We start from the raw sequence: 18940 nt of genomic DNA on the forward strand, positions 1-18940 counted from the left end.
ACCCATCCACGGTGCCTCCCGCTCGACCCCCCCCCCCCCCTCACGACCCTCCAGGGGTCGCTTCGGCCGGGTCATCAGGACCCCACTTAAATTGACCCTGCCCGTGCAAGTCGATTCTGGGGGGGGGGGGGGGGGGGGTGTAGCGGTTGCCGCTGAACATACACAATCGCCTTACACCTGCCGAGGACGCAACCACGGAGCGATCGCTATGCCGGGCTCGCCCAAACCGCCCGGAGACGCTCAGTCTCGCCTTTCCCGGGCATGCCCGGACTCGCCTTTCCCGGGCTCGCCCGGCCCGTCCGGCGACACTCAGTCTCGCCGTTCCCGGGCATGTCCAGGCACGCCCGGCCCGTCCGGCGACACCCAGTCTCGCCGTTCCCGGGCATGTCCAGACTCGCCCAGGTCTCCCGGACACGCCCAGTCGCGCCTTTTAAGGGCAAACGCTCTGGCATGAGATATTCGAGTGCTTGTATATAATGCTGCCCGATAAACGGGCTTTTCAGTTTACCCGAGTTGATTTGATGCAATAAAGAAACTCGGACGAATTCCAGCTTTTTGTCGCGTCCATTCTTTCGATTCGAGTTGGAGCACAGCTCCTTCAACTTCATAATGAAGGCACCGATGACGTCATCACCGAGCAGGAAACCGACCTCCAAGCAAACTTGCCACCGATGACGATCACCAATCACCATGGTGTTTCTCCATTGCCCCCACTGTTGTGTTTGCGATGAACAGCTCCATGAGCCTGTTTGTCCATACTACTCGCTCAGGCCATGTTGCAAAACTCCGGACAAACGTAACGTTCGAATCTTTCATTCTGAAGGGGAGTTGTAATGGAATGCACTTCCTGCTCCATGTGTGTGTTACTTCCGTGTTTTGTGAAATATCGCGAGAGCACGATATCCAGCCGAAGCCTGACAATAAAGCAGTATTCTCACATTGGGTAAATGTAATAGAGTCATGCATAGATCCGTGTAGATCTGTCAACTTAAATTAAGAGCGACTGAAAACGGAAGGATATTTTTTCCACTGCGCCTTGCGCTAATTGTGCACGTGTTGGCCAAATCGAAGCGGTAGTTGGTGGGGTTGAGACATGCCCTACAACTTCAGAAAGCGAGAGAACCTACCGGTAGAAAGCGAGGTCAAGGTGGAGAGCGTGGTCAAGGTGGTGACCCATCGCAAAAGGCACAGAATGGCGCCGAGAGCCATCTCGAGGGCGAGAAAACGTCTGGAAGGGGGCGATGGCTCCCGCTGGAGATCCCGACGGGAACCAAAGCGTCGCAAATGTGACAACGCTGATCTGGAGCGGTTAAACGAACTGATCTACGAGTGGTATCAGGGGGCTTCTGTGGATGGACCTGGTAAGTGTGAGTTCAACAACTCGGTGTAAAATGCGTTCGTCCATCAAAGCTTTGCTTGGGCGAGCACAATCCCAGAGTTGCCTTTGCGACAAGAGCGATATTTACAGGGACGTTTAATGTTTTCTTCGCAAAGCGATCATTCATTCATTACATCTCATCTGTAAATGTTCATGAATCACCAGATATGGTCGTTGGAATCCGAGAAGACATGATTCGTTCTCCATCCTCTTAGCCCTGCCTTTCTTCTTTTCACACTCTCCATCCTCAACCCGATTTCCCACTGGGCCCTCGCCCTGACCCCACTCGGCCCTCGCCCAGAACCCCCCCCCCCCCCCACTCGGTCCTCGCCCCGACCCCCCCGCCACTCGGCCCTCGCCCCGACCCCCCTCCCCCACTCGGCCCTCGCCCCGACCCCCCCCCCCATGGCCCTCGCCCCGACCCCACCCCCCCCTCGGCCCTCGCCCTGACCTCCCGCTCTGCCGTCGCCCCGACCCCCTCCCCCACTCGGCCCTCGCCCCGACCCCACCCCCCCCTCGGCCCTCGCCCCGACCTCCCGCTCTGCCGTCGCCCCGACCTCCTTACCTCCCGCTCTGCCGTCGCCCCGACCTGCCGTCGCCCCGACCTCCCGACCTGCCGTCACCCCCGACCTCCCGCTCTGCCGTCGCCCCGACCTCCCGCTCTGCCGTCGCCCCGACCTCCCGACCTCACGTCGCCCCGACCTCCTGCTCTGACATCGCCCCGACCTCCTGCTCTGCCGTCGCCCCGACCTGCCGTCGCCCCGACCTCCCGACCTCCCGCTCTGCCGTCGCCCCGACCTCCCTACCTCCCTACCTCCCGCTCTGCCGTCGCCCCGACCTCCCGCTCTGCCGTCGCCCCGACCTCCGACCTGCCGTCGCCCCGACCTCCCGCTCTGCCGTCGCCCCGACCTCCCGCTCTGCCGTCGCCCCGACCTCCCGCTCTGCCGTCGCCCCGACCTCCCGCTCTGCCTTCGCCCCGACCTCCCGCTCTGCCGTCGCCCCGACCTCCCGCTCTGCCGTCGTCCCGACCTCCCGCTCTGCCGTCGCCCCGACCTCCCGACCTTCCGCTCTGCCGTCGCCCGACCTCCCGCTCTGCCGTCGCCCGACCTCCCGCTCTGCCGTCGCCCGACCTCCCGCTCTGCCGTCGCCCGACCTCCCGCTCTGCCGTCGCCCCGACCTCCCCGCTCTGCCGTCGCCCCGACCTCCCGCTCTGCCGTCGCCCCGACCTCCCGCTCTGCCGTCGCCCCGACCTCCCGCTCTGCCGTCGCCCGGACCTCCCGCTCTGCCGTCGCCCGGACCTCCCGCTCTGCCGTCGCCCGGACCTCCCGCTCTGTCGTCGCCCGGACCTCCCGCTCTGCCGTCGCCCCGACCTCCCGCTCTGCCGTCGCCCCGACCTCCCGCTCTGCCGTCGCCCGACCTCCCGCTCTGCCGTCGCCCCGACCTCCCGCTCTGCCGTCGCCCCGACCTCCCGCTCTGCCGTCGCCCCGACCTCCCGCTCTGCCGTCGCCCTGACCTCCCGCTCTGCCGTCGCCCCGACCTCCCGCTCTGCCGTAGCCCCGACCTCCCGCTCTGCCGTCGCCCCGACCTCCCGACCTCCCGCTCTGCCATCACCCCGACCTCCCGTTGCCCTGACCTCCCGACCTCCCCGCTCTGCGGTCGACCCGACCTCCCGCCCTGCTGTCGCCCCGACCTCCCGATGTCCCGACCTCCCGCTCTGCCGTCGACCCGACCTCCCGCTCTGCCGTCGACCCGACCTCCCGCTCTGCCGTTGCCCCGATCTCCCGCTCTGCCGTCGCGCCGACCTCCCGCTTTGCCGTCGCCCTGACCTCCTGCTCTGCCGTCGCCCCGACCTCCCGCTCTGCCGTCGCCCGACCTCCCGACCTCCCGCTCTGCCGTCGCCCCGACCTCCCGCTCTGCCGTCGCCCCGACCTCCTGCTCTGCCGTCGCCCCGACCTCCCGCTCTGCCGTCGCCCGACCTCCCGCTCTGCCGTCGCCCCGACCTCCTGCTCTGCCGTCGCCCCGATCTGCCGTCGCCCCGACCTCCCGCTCTGCCGTCGCCCCGACCTCCCGACCTCTCGCTCTGCCGTCGCCCCGACCTCCCGCTCTGCCGTCCTCCCGACCTCCCGCTCTGCCGTCGCCCCGTGCTGCCGTCGCCCCGACCTCCCGCTCTGCCGTCGCCCCGACCTCCCGCTCTGCCGTCGCCCCGACCTCCCGCTCTGCCGTCGCCCCGACCTCCCGCTCTGCCGTCGCCCCGACCTCCCGCTCTGCCGTCGCCCCGACCTTCCGCTCTGCCGTCGCCCGACCTCCCGCACTCCGTCGCCCCGACCTCCCACTCTGCCGTCGCCCTGACCTCCCGACCTCCCGCTCTGCCGTCGCTCTGACCTCCCACTCTGCCGTCGCCCCGACCTCCCGACCTCCCGCTCTGCCGACCTCCCGCTCTGCCGTCGCCCCGACCTTCCGCTCTGCCGTCGCCCGACCTCCCGCACTCCGTCGCCCCGACCTCCCACTCTGCCGTCGCCCTGACCTCCCGACCTCCCGCTCTGCCGTCGCTCTGACCTCCCGCCCGGCCCTCACCCCGACCTCCCACCCAGTCCTCACTGAGTTGTTGTCCACACAAGTATCTCAAGTCGTTCGCTCGTTATCCTAAAAAATGCTTCAAAACCTTTTTTCTTTTTTCTTTTTTTCATGAGTGTTCCTTTCATAATATGGTTTGCGTTTCTCAGCAAGTTTTGTTTTCTTTTCTTTTTTTGTTATTCCCGTGCCCCTCCCATTCAGTCACGAGGAAAATGGTCAAGAAGAAAGCAAGATTGGTTATTCGTGAGATGAAAGTCAAGTTCGCAGCATCAAACAAGTGGGTGAACCTTTGGAAAGCTCGGTACAATGTGCAACTGCCAAATGTGCAACTGCCAAATGTGCAACTGCCAAATGCGCACCTTCCAAATGCGCACCTTCCGAATGCGCACCTTCCGAATGCGCACCTTCCGAATGCGCACCTTCCGAATGCGCACCTTCCGAATGCGCACCTTCCGAATGTGCACCTTCCGAATGTGCACCTTCCGAATGTGCACCTTCCAAATGTGCACCTTCCAAATGTGCAACTTACAAATGTGCAACTTACAAATGTGCAACTTACAAATGCGCAACTTACAAATGCACAACTTCCAAATGCGCCCAAGGAATTGCAGAAAGTTGAGGAGGATCCACCAGTGGACGATTGTGGCACAACGGATTTTCTAGCACTGCGCAAAGGCTATGAAAAGGAAAACATATTTGCCGCTTGTGAAACAGGTTTGTTGTACAGAGACTTGCCCGTTTTCTCACTTGAAGCAAAAGTCAGCAATTCCAAGAAAGGAGGAAATGCCACTGACCGTGTTACAGTGTTATTGTGCTGCTCGGCCACAGGTGAAAAGTTAGATCCTGTTATCGTTGGGAGAAGTTCAAGATTTCATTCCCGAATGAATAACTCGACAATCCCTGTCACCTATGAATCCCATATCAAAGCATGGATGACAGCTCCTGTCTTCTCCCTCTGGTTAGAGAAACTCAACAATAAAATGCAGCTGCAGTCAAGAAAAATAATCGTATTCGTGAACGAATGTTTGGTGCACTCAGTAGAGTGTCTGTCAAATGTAAAGTTAGCATTTATTCCATCCAACATTACGTCCCGTTTTCAGCCATTTGAGATTGGAATTGTTCGGGCTCTAAAGAAGAACTACCGCAAAAGCTTCATCAGACATATAATATTCAATATGGATGGGTACAACACTGCTTTGGATCTTACAAAATGGATAAATGCAATTGATGCCATGATGTGGTTGAGTGATTCTTGGAAAAACATTGGTGTGAGCACAATTGAGAGGTGCTTTCATAAGTGCAAACTCATCGACTCTCCAGCAAGCCCTTCCATTGAAGATGACAATGACGGCGACGAGCTGTGCACTGCGGTTCTGCATGCGATGAACGGAATGTCATGGGTTGACTTCATCAATTGCGATGCGCAATTGGCTACTTCCAAATCCACGGCACGGCAATTAGAGGAGCAGATCATCAAGAAGGGTCGGAAGGAAGATGGCGATAAGGGTGGTGACGTTGACGACGTTGATGACATCGGTGACATTGAAAACTTACCTATGCCTACTCCAAAGCAGTGCCTATCATACTTGGATTCCATTCTTCAGTTTGCCTTGCGTCGTGTGAACGGCGATCTCGTTTGCAAGGTGATGGAATGCCAGGACATGTGGGAGGAGAACATATGGGAGAGTACGGTGAAATTGAAGTGCTTAGGTGGTAGCTCGACCGAGGCCGCAGGTACATGATCGTCTCGTTCACCAACAACTTCACAAACGGCCTCTGAGTAGTACCTGCCCTTCCTTATCGGTGAGCAACCCATTATTGTTGCTATTCACCAGTTTGTATTAATATGGAAGGGACACAGCACATTGGAACACTCCGTGAACATTTTTGTGACAATTAACCAGTTGACAGGTCACCACTCTCTGCCTGAATAGCCATGGGAATCGAACAACCACAGCAGTGAGAGCAATTCAACAGTGTTACCCACTCCACCACAAAGCTGCTGTGTTATCAAGGTCTGGTCCAAAATACAAACAAAAAGAAAATGGTTGATTTATCCGCTGTGAAAGATGAAAAGTTGCTGACGTTTCGGACTTTCTCTTTTGCTTTGACAAAGGCCAAAGGCACGCAACAATTCAAGTCACGAATCGATCCTCCAGATCTCATTAATTTATTGCATTTTCTCTTTTTTTTCTTTTTTTTTTTTACACCACGGGGTCCTCAGTTTTTCGGCTCGATCCTACCCCTATGGTGTTAATAATACTAAAAACATTAGTGAGCTGGCAAGGTTGTTTTTTTTAAAATTGACTATCCAATCAGGACAATGTATAATCTCCTGAGAATAGCTCGGTTTCCTGAAGATTTTGTGTTGTTTTTCACAGTCACCTTGTTTTGTAACGTTATATTGAACAAGATATTCAGCTTTATTACTGTATTTACACAATTATGAGGCACCCCCAAATGTAATGTGCATGCCAATTTTCTTTAGGAAAAAGTATATAAAACTATACTTGTGAATGCAAGGTGCACCTTTATTTAAAGTTCACACAAAATCCAACTGAGAAACAAACTTGAAACAAAAAATCGACGTCACAAATCGCTCTTCCGTATGAGCATCTTTATTCGAATCATGTGGATGATGCCATGCAGAAGAATGCACTCTTCGATTTACATTTACCATCTTGAAGAGTAAAAAAAAAAAAATGCACTAAACATCTGTAAATATAGGAAGGGTTGGAAAACAGATTATTGACGCGAGTGATGAATCCACGTCCTAATTCTGATGACATGGGTGATTATGTGTTCTCGTCTCCCATTCCTCCCCTGCGCCTCGCTTTCTCTTCCAGAGAGACATGGCGCAAGCCTCACTCTCTAATCTGCCAACTTTTCTTTTTATTGTAAGGCGTACTGAAATAGAAACGTGTTATTTTGTATGAATAGTTGTGCCTTAGAATTGTGTGAATTTGTACTGTATTTGCTTTTAATTTGTATTTTCTCTAAAAGTGATGCAGAGTTACACATTATTATAGATGTTGTGTTAGCTACGGTGGAAGTCCGGTCACTTATGACCACAAATTTGCCAAAATACCGTGTATATCAGGACTATCGTGATACTGTCCACATTACACACACATATACATACTCCATTCTTTTTACAGAGCATTGGTGCTGCTAAAGCAGGTTATGTTGAGTTGTTTGTCAGTGCTTTGTCCTTTGAAATGCTGATCAATAAGCATGGGAGCAGCATGTATCATTTTAAAAATCTTTGGATAAAACTCGGCCACGGTATGAACCCCAGACCTCCCAGACCGCCGACCTACATATGAGGGCGTGTTGAAAAGTAATTCCTCCTGATGTAGTACAAAGGATCACCAGTCCTGACTTATCCATCAGATTTTCATTTCTTCCCCAAACTTAAGGAACACCTTCGCGGAGAACATTTTTCTTCCGAAGATAAATACAAGGCCGCTGTCAAGCGCTGGTGAAATCACCAAGATGCACAGTTGTATCGTGATGGCATCGCAAAACTCCTTAAACGTTGGTGGGATTGTGTGGGCCGCAGTGGTGATTATGCTGAGAAATAAATGTGCACCATGGTAGAATAAAGTTGATATTAGTATCAGTCATCGTTTCATTTAAATATCTTTACCTGTGTTGGAGAAAAAGAATAGGAGGCATTACTTTTCAACACGCCCTTTACATACACGCGTATACGCATATTTGAGGAAATTGATTAATTACATGCATTTTCAGTGCCTTCAGTGAAGTTTTAACAATCACAGGTTTTGTAATGTGTGGAAATAAATGCAATGTAATGAGTTGTTGATTGTAATTGCATTTTGTAAGTCTAGATGTGTGTCCCCTCCAAAGCACGGTCCTGGGTTTGTCATGTGATTAATTTTCTGGGAGGATTAAACTACTACGACTACTGTGCTTTATTTGCCCAAACTTCTTCCAGGTTCGCTCGCCCACTCATTTTCTCTCTCTACCCCCTGATCATTCTCTCACACACACTTCCTTACAGCAACTGCCTCCTCCTACAAAGTAGAACTCGGTTACTTGATTTTTTTTTTCTCACCTGCTGTCGCTCCCTGTCTGCCTTTCTCTTAATATTCATATTCTGTTCCCTCTCTCTTGCTCACCATGACATGTATCCTCACAATTATCACCAGTGCCCCAATTTTCAAACTCTCACCCATGCAACCATTATATCCTGAAGTCGTCCCTCAGATTCTGATATCACTGTCGTGAAATAACTCGACCAATTTATCTGGATTGCGTCACCCGTAGGGTTCAGAGATGGGGCGCACGACTTCAGTGAATGTGACTCTACAAAAAGGACAGGAAAGAGAATCTCAACGAAGTCCTCTTACCTTTTCTTTTTAGGCAGCCTTCGTATCTGCATGATCTCAGCTGACCTGCTCCACTCTCCTCATCCCCCGGGGTCTTGCAATCCCATCCTTGTCACCACATACTGTCGTGGAATAACTCAATCGAGCCATATCAGTTTACAGTTGGTTGCGTCATTTATTAATATGTATGTACAGAGAGAGATGCTAAAGCCACACAGGGCCAGCTTTATTCTCTACTGGGATGATTTCAACGAACTCTTTTATACAAATGAACAGAGATGTGGCAATTTGAGGCAATCACACTTCATGCCTATTCAAGCTGATGGATAAGGGTTTTACAAGTGAACAACATATGTTTGATCAGATATTGGTACACAACAGACTCTGCGATCTCTTTTCTTTCACGAGCGGTTGACATTGCAACATTGCAGCAACATGAACATTGCAATATTTGAAACGCAGCACTTCACAAGATGCTTTGCGGTAATAAATTCTCTTCAACAAAAACATTAAATTGAATATTGTAAAATAATTACTCTACTTTCAAATCATCTGCCATCCACTTACACTTACTAATTCACAGTACATCCATAAACAGAAAAATAACTAAGAGCTGACACTCACTATTCTCTGTGCATGTGTGATTGGGAAGAATTAAAGAGCCAAAGTACTGCAAAACTGCAGGTTTGTTTTATGATTCATGTTCAAAATATAACATTCAATTGAAATGAAGTTGTTCCTCAATGGTAAATTGACATTTGTAGACAGACACACAAAGTGAACCAATTGCTTAACCAAGTTTTCGCTTCGCACACGCGTGGTAAGTAACAGATGTACTCGCATGGGTCGACCCAGGTGACACACATACACCTTGACCAAGGCTTCACCTCCCTCCCACCCCCACCTCCACCCTGAATGTCTGAAAAGGGTGTAAAGGGCTCTAACAGGTATAAAGGTCTAAATAGGTCCAAAGGTTGAAAGGGTGGGTGTAAAGGTTTAAAAGGTACATTTCGATAATACATAATTAATGGACAGTTTTGATTCCTCATTGCAACTTCTGAGGCACCACGTGTGACACATGAAAAAGTCATCAAAAACGATTTCCCGTGAGGGTTTCTTCTTCCAAGTTGTGAAAAATGTGGAGCGAACCATGAACTACGCTACCTTGTCAAGGATAACTCCCGACTCGTGACGATAGATGAGATCACATGGGACCGATAATTATAGACCCTCTTTTTGCCTGTAACATGTCGCAGGTCATGTTGGAACTTCCGTTTCCGGTCCCTCGAGCAAGGAAGCGACTTCGACCTCTGCACGACATCAAAGGTGAAGTATTTTCCCATTCGTGTCTTTGTCAAATTTCCACTCGTTATTTTATTGTGTTTGTGTTACTGTGTGTTTCTAGTTAGTGTTGGTTTGCAATTCGTGTAAACTTGTGTATAATTAATCGTTTTCTGTTTGCACCGCGTGCGCGGCCTGGTAACTTGAGGCTTCCCTCCCCCCATCGGTGTTTTGTGAATTTAAGTTCTTTCCTTCACTGTATTGCTTATTTCTTAGATTTTCTCTTCTCCCCCTAACTTCCCAGAACATCTACCCTTTGTCTGACGTTTTAAATACAAAAAATAATAATAATTTTTCCTTCTATCCTCGCGAGCATGTGTGCTTGTTGTCTCGCCCCACCCCCTTTATCTCCTTTTCTTCCACTTCTTCCTTCCATCTCCAGCCGAAACTCGCCTTTCCAATTCTAGTTTCCTCCCTCTCATTTAACCCTTTCTCGCTTCCTTTCCTTTTCTTTCCTTTTCTTTCTCCTTTCTCTTATCCACACCCTTACTTCAGGGACTTTTCCCAGATTGTTTTTCACTGTTTTGTTTAAATACGTTTAAACTTTCCCTGCAGTATTTTATTCAGTGGTTTACTACAACACGTTGTTTTTTCTTCCTATTTAAAAGGCTTTTTAAAATTTCCTCATGAAATCATTCCATTTCAAAAAAAAAATCAATCTCTTCGTCATTCCTTTCTACATTCTCTAAACTCACCTTCATTCCACCCCTCCTTTATTGTTTTCAAATGGATCTCTGACTTGAAAATCACAATAAACCCTGTTTGTTATAAATGTTCATTTTTCATGAATCATCCACTTTCTAAACTCCCCCCTCACCCTTCCCTTTCAATTCTCCCCCCTCACCTCCTAAACTCCCCCCTCGCCCCTCCCCTCTAAATGTCGCCACTCGCCCCTCCCCTTCAAAACTCCTCCCCCCCCCCCCCACCCTACCCTTCTAATCTCCCCCCCACCCCCCTACTATTTCTTTCCAATTCTCCCCCCTCCTCCTCAAAGCTGCTGCCTCCCCACTTCCTCTCCCTTCCATCGCATACCTCCACCTCCTCTAACCCTCGACTTTGCTTTACCTCCCCTCAATCAACACCTCACTGTGCCTCTTCCCATCACCATCAAACGATTTGTCCTCCTCATCCTTCCCTTTCTCCCAACCCTTCTTCAATCTCTGACACACTATCAACAGCTCTCCCTACCTCCCCCCTCAAACCCCTCATCTTACCCTACCCCTCCTCTCCCCTGTCCTGTACTCGATGCTCCCCCTCCCTCTTCATTAACGGTATGGACCTCAAACATCCGGGGCCTTCGCTCAAACCTGATTGATCTCTCCATACAGGTTGCTTCTGACAAACCAGACGTAATCTGCTTTACAAACTTTCCTCCTTCAAGATGTCTCTGATTCCTTAATATCTCTTCCTGGTTACTCCCTCCTCTGGTATGATAGACCTGAGCCTCGTCCTGGTGGTGGGGTTGCTATCTTTATCAAAAACTCTCTTCCTCACTCTCCCTGCACTGCCCTCTCACCACCCCACTCCCAGGAGTACCTCTGGCTACGGCTTCCTCTCCGCTCCCACCTTTTGTTCATATGTGTTCTATACCGTCCACCAAACAGTGATGACTCCATTTACATCTCGCTGTCTGACAACATGGACCAACTACTATCCACTCATCCCAACTCTCTCTTCCTCATATGTGGCGACTTCAACTGTCATCATGCCAGCCGGCTGGGTGTGGGTTCCTCTCTCACCAGCCATGGCACCTCAGCAAAGGACTTCTGCGACTCATTGGGACTGACACAATCTGTCAATTTCCCGACCCGGATCTCAATGGAGTATCTTCTCTTCGAGACTTTGTTATGACTAACTTCCCTGCAAATGTCCGCTGCTCTTCTTCTGCTCCAATCGTTCTTCTGATCATTTCCTTCTTAAAGTGGACATCTCTCTGGCCATTCTCAGAGAGCCTCCTCAGCATCAACGAGTATGGCATTTCACTCAGGCTGACTGGCATGGTCTGCAAGCAGCCATCAATCATCTGGACTGCTCTCCCATCTCTACTGCCTCTAACATCAACTCATCCTGGCAATTCTTCCAAATTAAATTGCTCTCTCTCATGCACAGATTTATCCCATCTCGTCTTCAGTTGACATACCCTTCCTCCCTTCCATGGTACACTGAAGCTTGTGGTGAAGCAGTTGCCATGAATCAACTTGCCTTCACCTCATGGAAGGCTAATCCAACAGAAGGTAATCTCAGTTCCTTTCACAAACCTCGGAACAAATGTGTCTACCCTCAGAAGAGCCAGGAAACAATATATCTCTGCTCTCAAGACTGAACTCTCAAACCTGTCTCCCTCCTCCAAATCCTGGTGGAGTCTGGTCAAATCTGTTTCTGGTGTTTGTTCCCGTTCCATCCCCTCCCTTACCTCAAATGGCTACACAGCTGACACCGCACGTGAAAAAGCTGAATGTCTCAACTCTGTATTTTCATCAAAGGTTTGTGCCCCGAACCCATCTCTCTCTCTGTACCCACCTTTCCCAGTCGAACCCAGCTGCTCCTGGACTCTGTCTTTCTCTCCTGACAAGATGGAGAAGTCTCTGTCAATCCTCGACTCTGATTCTGCAACTGGACCAGAGGGCACCCGCCCACGGGTCCTAAAATCCTGCTCTGCCACTCCATCTCACCCTCTCTCTGTTCTCTTCACCCTCTCACCCTTCTGTGAAATGTGCACACATTGGTCAGACAGTTGCTCGAGCACACCCACTTCTGTTTCTTGACTCCACCCACCATAGTGCTGACGTGACGTATGTCCGCCATTCTTGTTTCCTGGTGGGCCTAATACATTAATTAGGCTGCATAGGCCTCTGCTGATTGCACACTGCTGGCTTTGTTCCATCAGCTTTCCATTGGCTTTGTTTGGTTTGAGTGTTAAATTATTAGTAAGGCTTAATCTAATAATTGTGCCTCCTTAAAAGGCCATATGTGCCTCCTTAAAAATAAAGGCCATATGTGCCTCCTTAAAAATAGCATTATGTAATTTTTCAATGGTCCCATATTGGGGTGAAACAATCCATAACCGTGTGACGAATCGGTTCATTCTGATATAACCATGGGGAGGGTGATGAGGATAAGCTAAGCAGTGTCGAGTTAATTTCTTCATCGCACATTAAATGTGTGTTTCCAAATCACGCTGCTCATCTTTTAAGAGTGCTTGAGAGAGAGAGACAGAGACACACACATGACAAAACAGAGATAACAGATATAAAATAAATCCTCTGTTTGGAATCACAACGAATCTTGTCTTCCTTCCTTCCTGCCTTCCTTCAGTGTAAGTGTTGCTTCAACAGGATGAAGATTACCGCACTGCGAGTTGAGTTACCAAGCAGCGAGTTGGCGCTTGCCAAGCCAGCCATTCCTTGTCATCGTTTTTGAATGGAGTGCTTGCTTGAATGTTTAAGCCACTTGGCAGGCACTGTACAAGAAACTTGGTAATTGAAGGCACCTTGATGTACCTGAGGCCTGAGCTTAGATATACTGTCATCTATATACCCCACGGAGGATAATAACATGACCTTTCCTGCCGCTCCTGTTCAGAGTGGGTGCACGAGTTATCTGAAACCAGACCTTGCATGGTTAACTATAATTGTTCTGTTCCTGAATGCAAATCGGATTCTCGGAAATATAGGATATATGAGAAATATCCATGGATGAATCTGAGAGCTATTGATTTCCTATCATTTCCTCTTCATACAATAATCAGCCCAATGCCTGCAAAAAAAATACAAAATAAAAATTTTAAAACGAAATATCAACAGATATACTGACAACTGGAAGAACGATAAAATAGCAGGAAGTTGTTAACAAAAAAAAAAAAATTGGACAGATTGGGCATAGATAAACAAGGCTCATTGGAATGGTTAAGGAAAGGTCGACTCAACTGATAGGAAGAATGAAGCATTCAATATAAATGCTGAGTTGGGACTGAGCACTGAGTCAATCGGACAGGTGCACATTCTGAAAGGTAGAAATATAAAGTACAAGCCACCTCCTATCAGAATATAAATACAAGACCGAAATTCAAACAGTGGCGTAGCCGTGCTTGTAATAAAATATTATAAACCACAAACACATCATGAGATTTTTAAACAGTCGCTTATGCTGTTCATCATCATACTAAAATACGCCATTTGTGTCTGTCTGATAAATTTTTGACGCCAATTAATTCTGTCGTTACTTATCCAATCTCAACCAAACTTGACACAATGACCAAGTGTTACATAATGAAGGTTGTAGCGCATTCATTTCCCCCCCTCCCCAAGGGGGTTTTCTCCCCAGAGCAGGTTTTCCCCGCCATTGCCGTCAATGGGTTGCGTGTTGAAGTGTATAGCCATATTAAGTTAGCTTTATCGTGGCGTTTTTCCAAAGAAGATTTATCGTGGTGTTTTTCCAAGGCTGCTTCGAATAACAAAACTAACGATAATAGCGTAATATTAATGTTATTACAAAACAATATTTATACCAATAATATCCCACCTCCCCAATTGTTTTTTCCTGCGAGTCAACGTATATAAATAGCTTATCATGGCGTTTTTGTGGGAGCAACGGCCTCTACCAGAAGTAATGAACAGTAATGAATATTATGAACCACAAACACGTATGATTAGCTTTTTAAACAGTTGATAATGCTGTTTATAACACTAAATGAAGAAATTTGGAGGAATCCCGACATCCGTGAGGTAAGTTTTACTTACAGAACTGAGGGAAGATCTACTGTACTCTAGGTACCCCATAAGTGTTGGGTTAATAACATGACACTTCCTGGTGCTTGCGTGGTGTTTTTCGTAGTGAACTTTTGAAACTTTTAACCCTAAACTGAAATGGAGGAAGCCCGGGATGTGTTCATTTACCAAGCAGCTAGCTAGTGCTTGCCAAGCCAGCCGTTCCTTAACGGTTTTGAATGGAGTGCTTGCTCGAATGCTTAAACCACTTGGCGATCTCTCCACAAGAAACTTGGTAAATGAACACACACCCAATGTTTTTGAGACCAGACCATAGATCGACTGTAATCTATGTGAAGGGTGTTTCCCTAAAGAATGCCTTTTTCCCCTAAACGAAACGTGTGCTCAGACATACTGCAATGTGAACGCACCAGTGATTATAATTAATTGTAGCAAGTCTCAACAACGCGTGCGCTGCGAGGTGAAAGTTTCCAAAAATATCTCAATTTCTCCTTTTTTTTTTCTCTTTTTTTTTTAGATATGACCGAAAAACTCGTCGCTCAAAGGATAGCCTGTGTCGCGTTTGGAATTGCACGCAAGCTTTTTGCTGACACTCTCAGGCCCGTTAAGGCTGCACAGCGTTGGCTTTGTTTTGCATTATTTTAACAGCGTTGGCTTTGGGCGATGGCCTGGAAATTTGCCAGACCTCAATCCAGTGGAGAACCTTGGAGCCATTATGAAAGAGTGAGTTGAAGACCGCTTGTTTGGATTTTTCAGAGAGCGAACAGTGTTCCCGTGACCGTTTAATGGATATAATCAACGAGGTATTGGAAGGAATGAAAGGTGATACTGACCTCTTTTGCAATTTGTTGAGGTCGTTTCAAACGCATTTGAATCTTGTGAAAGCCGCTGGCGGAAAATCGATTAAAAATTATTAAAGTCTGAGGTGTGCATCCGGTCGGGGAAAAAAGGCATTCTTTAGGGAAACACCCTTTACCCAAAAGAGGAATGACCCTTTCTGCCCCTCCCATAGTTATCGGGTGCACTAGTAACATTAAACAAAGAAATTTGGAGGAATCCAGACATCCGTGAGGTAAGTTTTACTTACAGAACTGAGGGAAGATCTACTGTAATCTAGATTATACCCCACAAGGGTTGGTACATACTGTTTTGTTGGAAGAGACGTAACGCCGATGCTTTCGATATTTGATGGTTATTTTAACAATTGGCTTGTTTGTGCTTCACACTGAACGAAAAACGTAAAGGTAGATAGAGCATGGCGATTGTGATATATGACAGGTTCGACGATATGTTCAGCATGAACGAAATTGGAATCAAAATGGCGGAGTGTGGAGAGTCAGCCGCCTACCCCCATTGACATCAGATGTAATCCCATCACCCTGTCATGTGACCAGATCCTCAGTTCTGATTGGTATACATTTGAGTGGACATACATACACATACAGACAAACACTGTTCTAGACAGCTTTGCCCTATGGGCTATGCCGTAAAACTCAGGTCAGAACAGCTGTATACACAAAGGCACAACAAAGTATGTCGACTAATCCACTTGCAAATCTGCAAAAACTCCAAATCCCAGTTGCTCGCCAACTGTCGGGGTAGTTGACATACGTACGTCGGGGTAACAAGGTACGATTTGACATGAAAATACATGAAATGACATGAAAACAGCAACACAGGGACGAAAATGTAACAAAAAAGGACGATGGATCCAGTTTGGAAAACTTCACTTTGATTGAGGTGGATGAGCAGTTGCAGATTCAACCTACACGTGGAGCATCCTGGAACCAGAACTTTATCGAAACTGAAGAAGCTGGTTGAGTGTTTGAGAAGGACACGACTGGTTGTTCATTCTTGGTGACTGGTTGCATGCCAGCAACTTCTAGTCCATCCATTTGGATTACATTGGGTCATCAATTAAGCATAGAAGAAAGGACATCCAGGATGTCCAGATTCCCAGTCCAGTCTTTATTACTCCGCAATGATAAATCCTCACGTAATAACCAAAAGCCCTGCTGGACATCCCATACAGGAAATAACCACCAGATCAATCAGAGATAAAGCATACTAACTAAAAATGAAACCAACGTCGGTACTTGTTGAAGAGATGCCACACGGTCCAACTCAGGTGCTACAATGGCTTCACTTGATTCACCCAGATCTGCCCCACCTGGTCAAATAACACGATTGAACTGAGGTGAGGTCTCAAATATTAGCCTCATTTAAACCCGAGATATCACTGGCCATGGACTCACTTCTTGCTGAGATTGCTTCTGCGGATGATGCCATGGTCACGATGTCTGTTGCGACCAAGGCTTCCTCCCAACTCTTTCCAAACCAGGGCAGGATTTAAAGGGGAGCGCATGGGACTCCCATAACACTGCCTCCCCCCCCCCCCCCCCCCCCACAAAAAAAGAATGACCGTTAAAGTTGTGTTATGAAAAATTGAAACGTGGCTCATTGGAAAGAACTCCGCATGCGGAATAAGTGTTGTTAACGATGACGTAATTGGTGGCTTGATTATGAGGTCATAATTCCACAAGTGAAATGCTTCGTCGGATCATTTTGAAATTTCTTGAACGTGATCGACACAACAATTATATTGGAGAATGTACATTTATGATGTCATCAGTCACGTGGTCTGGCAGCCATATTGGATCAAAGAAAAAACAAGAGTTGGTTCGCACCAAGTTGACTGCACGAGGTAAGCATTCTATGAATATCATCTAGTTGAGAAAGATTTCAAAGCTTCATTTCCTAATGTTGAAATTGCTCTGAGAATGCACTTGGTGCTCATGGTGCTGACGGTCTTTTTTCAAGATGAAGATCGTAAAGAACAACGATGAATCAAGACCGTCTCTCAGGGCAAGACCGTTCATTGGATTTCAAAGATGTGATTCCAATATTTTCCTCTCTGTAAGCACATACCCCTATTTTCCATATGTTATCCATGTCTGCATATTATGTACTTGTAGTGTAATATTTTTTAAATTCATTTTATTTATTTGTCGATGTTATTATAGTCATTGCAAATTAGTTGTTTTTTCATTATCTTGATTTTCATTTTACATTGTAAATAATTCACAATTCTGCTTCTGCCTGCGATGATTTGATAATAAAACCATGAATTGAATTAAACACCCAGTTTGTTGGAGTTCATGTGCATGGTTTTGTGTACTGCATGACCATGACCACTCGTTTTTGCATCATCAGACATATAGCGGGGGAGGAACATGTCGGAATCGTGCACTTTGTGACACCTTTTTGAAACTTGGCACGATGTTTGGGCCGGGCACGGGATTTAAAAAAACCCACTGGCTGCAAGTTGGCGCACCCCCCTGGTGGCCGGTAGCTGCAAAATTCAAAATGGCCGCCAATAGGTACGAAACGGACAATATCTCAGCTTCTACTGATCGTATATCTAAGTGTAATACCACTTTTTCCATGTTTTCGAGGACAGATAATCCATTTTTAAAGAGTATTTTAGGATTTGAGGTCAATTAAAAGGTCACTCGAGAATCCTAAGATCTAAAGCCAGCCACCTTAATCGTTAAGCCAATACCAGACATACGTGTCCAAGGACAAAGGGACACGTATGTCTGGCAAGGACAAAAGGACACGTATGTCTGGCGTGTGAGCCAGACATACGTGTCCAAAGTTCCAGTCCTGACTTCAAATCTCACTCGTGAGCAGCGCAGCAGCTCCAGAGTGAGTTTGTTTCTTGATACGAATGGACAAGGACGAACGCGTTTCGAAAGAACACGAACGTAAGATGAAAATGGACAACGAACGCGAAGGACGTTTGTTTGTTGATCGATAATAAATTTTCCACAACGTTAGTTCCATCGGGTTTTTAAATAATAATAATAATAATCCAACAACTTTGTCCCCAAAATGACAATAATTAATGTTTCCGCCCGGTTTCGAACCGGGGACCTTTCGCGTGTTAGGCGAATGTGATAACCACTACACTACGGAAACTTACATGGGGAGGTTGCGCAGGTCTCATATCATTCGCCACCAAAACCCGTTTTGAGTGTCAGACATTTCTGGATGCTTTCTGAACACCAAACCTATAAAGTTCTTGTCAGGGTGTTTTGTAATTTATTCATTCTTTATTTGTAGGCAGAAATCGAGGGTCATGGAGGAGCTGATGGACAAATAACAGCAGGGTGAATAAGTGGCAGAAAGGAGAGACGGATGGGGATGGGAGAAGGCAGGAAGTGCCAATAGCCAGCACTCTTGAGGACCTGGAGAGATGGGGACAAAACAACAAACGCCTCTGCACACCTCACCTCCTTCCTTCGGACTCCCACGCCTCCCCTCCCTTCTCTCCTCCCCTTCCCTGCCCTCCTCCCCTACCCTTCACTCCTCCCCCACCCTTCACTCCTCCCCCTCCCTTCACTCCTCCCCCTCCCTTCACTCCTCCCCCACCCTTCACTCCTCCCCCTCCCTTCACTCCTCCCCCTCCCTTCACTCCTCCCCAACCCTTCACTCCTCCCCTACCCTACCCTTCACTCCTCCCCTACCCTTCACTCCTCCCCTACCCTTCACTCCTCCCCTACCCT

General features: G+C 48.2%; 1 protein-coding gene and 1 non-coding gene across 5 annotated transcripts; one reads left to right on the top strand and one right to left on the bottom strand.

The window, feature by feature from the left end:
* The first annotated feature begins 885 nt into the window (after positions 1–885).
* LOC144892389 (uncharacterized) lies at positions 886–13350 on the top strand. 4 transcript variants are annotated; one of them, XM_078778810.1, is made up of 4 exons: positions 886–1361; positions 4154–4229; positions 9561–9630; positions 12961–13350. In XM_078778810.1, exons 1-4 carry the CDS (start codon positions 1094–1096, stop codon positions 13063–13065), a joined length of 519 nt encoding a protein of 172 aa, XP_078634936.1. In that variant the 5' UTR covers positions 886–1093; the 3' UTR covers positions 13066–13350. The 4 variants fall into 4 exon arrangements, with proteins under 4 accessions (XP_078634936.1, XP_078634937.1, XP_078634939.1 ...); XM_078778811.1 differs by having other exon boundaries at positions 12981–13156; XM_078778813.1 differs by lacking the exon at positions 4154–4229.
* Positions 13351–18280: 4930 nt separating this feature from the next.
* On the bottom strand, positions 18281–18353 carry TRNAV-AAC (transfer RNA valine (anticodon AAC)). The gene has a single exon. It is a non-coding gene; the product is annotated as a tRNA-Val (tRNA).
* Between the last annotated feature and the right edge of the window lie 587 nt (positions 18354–18940).

The sequence above is a fragment of the Myxine glutinosa genome, chromosome 5 (genome assembly GCF_964187855.1).
Source record: "Myxine glutinosa chromosome 5, kmMyxGlut1.1, whole genome shotgun sequence".
NCBI classification, from domain to species: Eukaryota; Metazoa; Chordata; class Myxini; order Myxiniformes; family Myxinidae; genus Myxine; species Myxine glutinosa.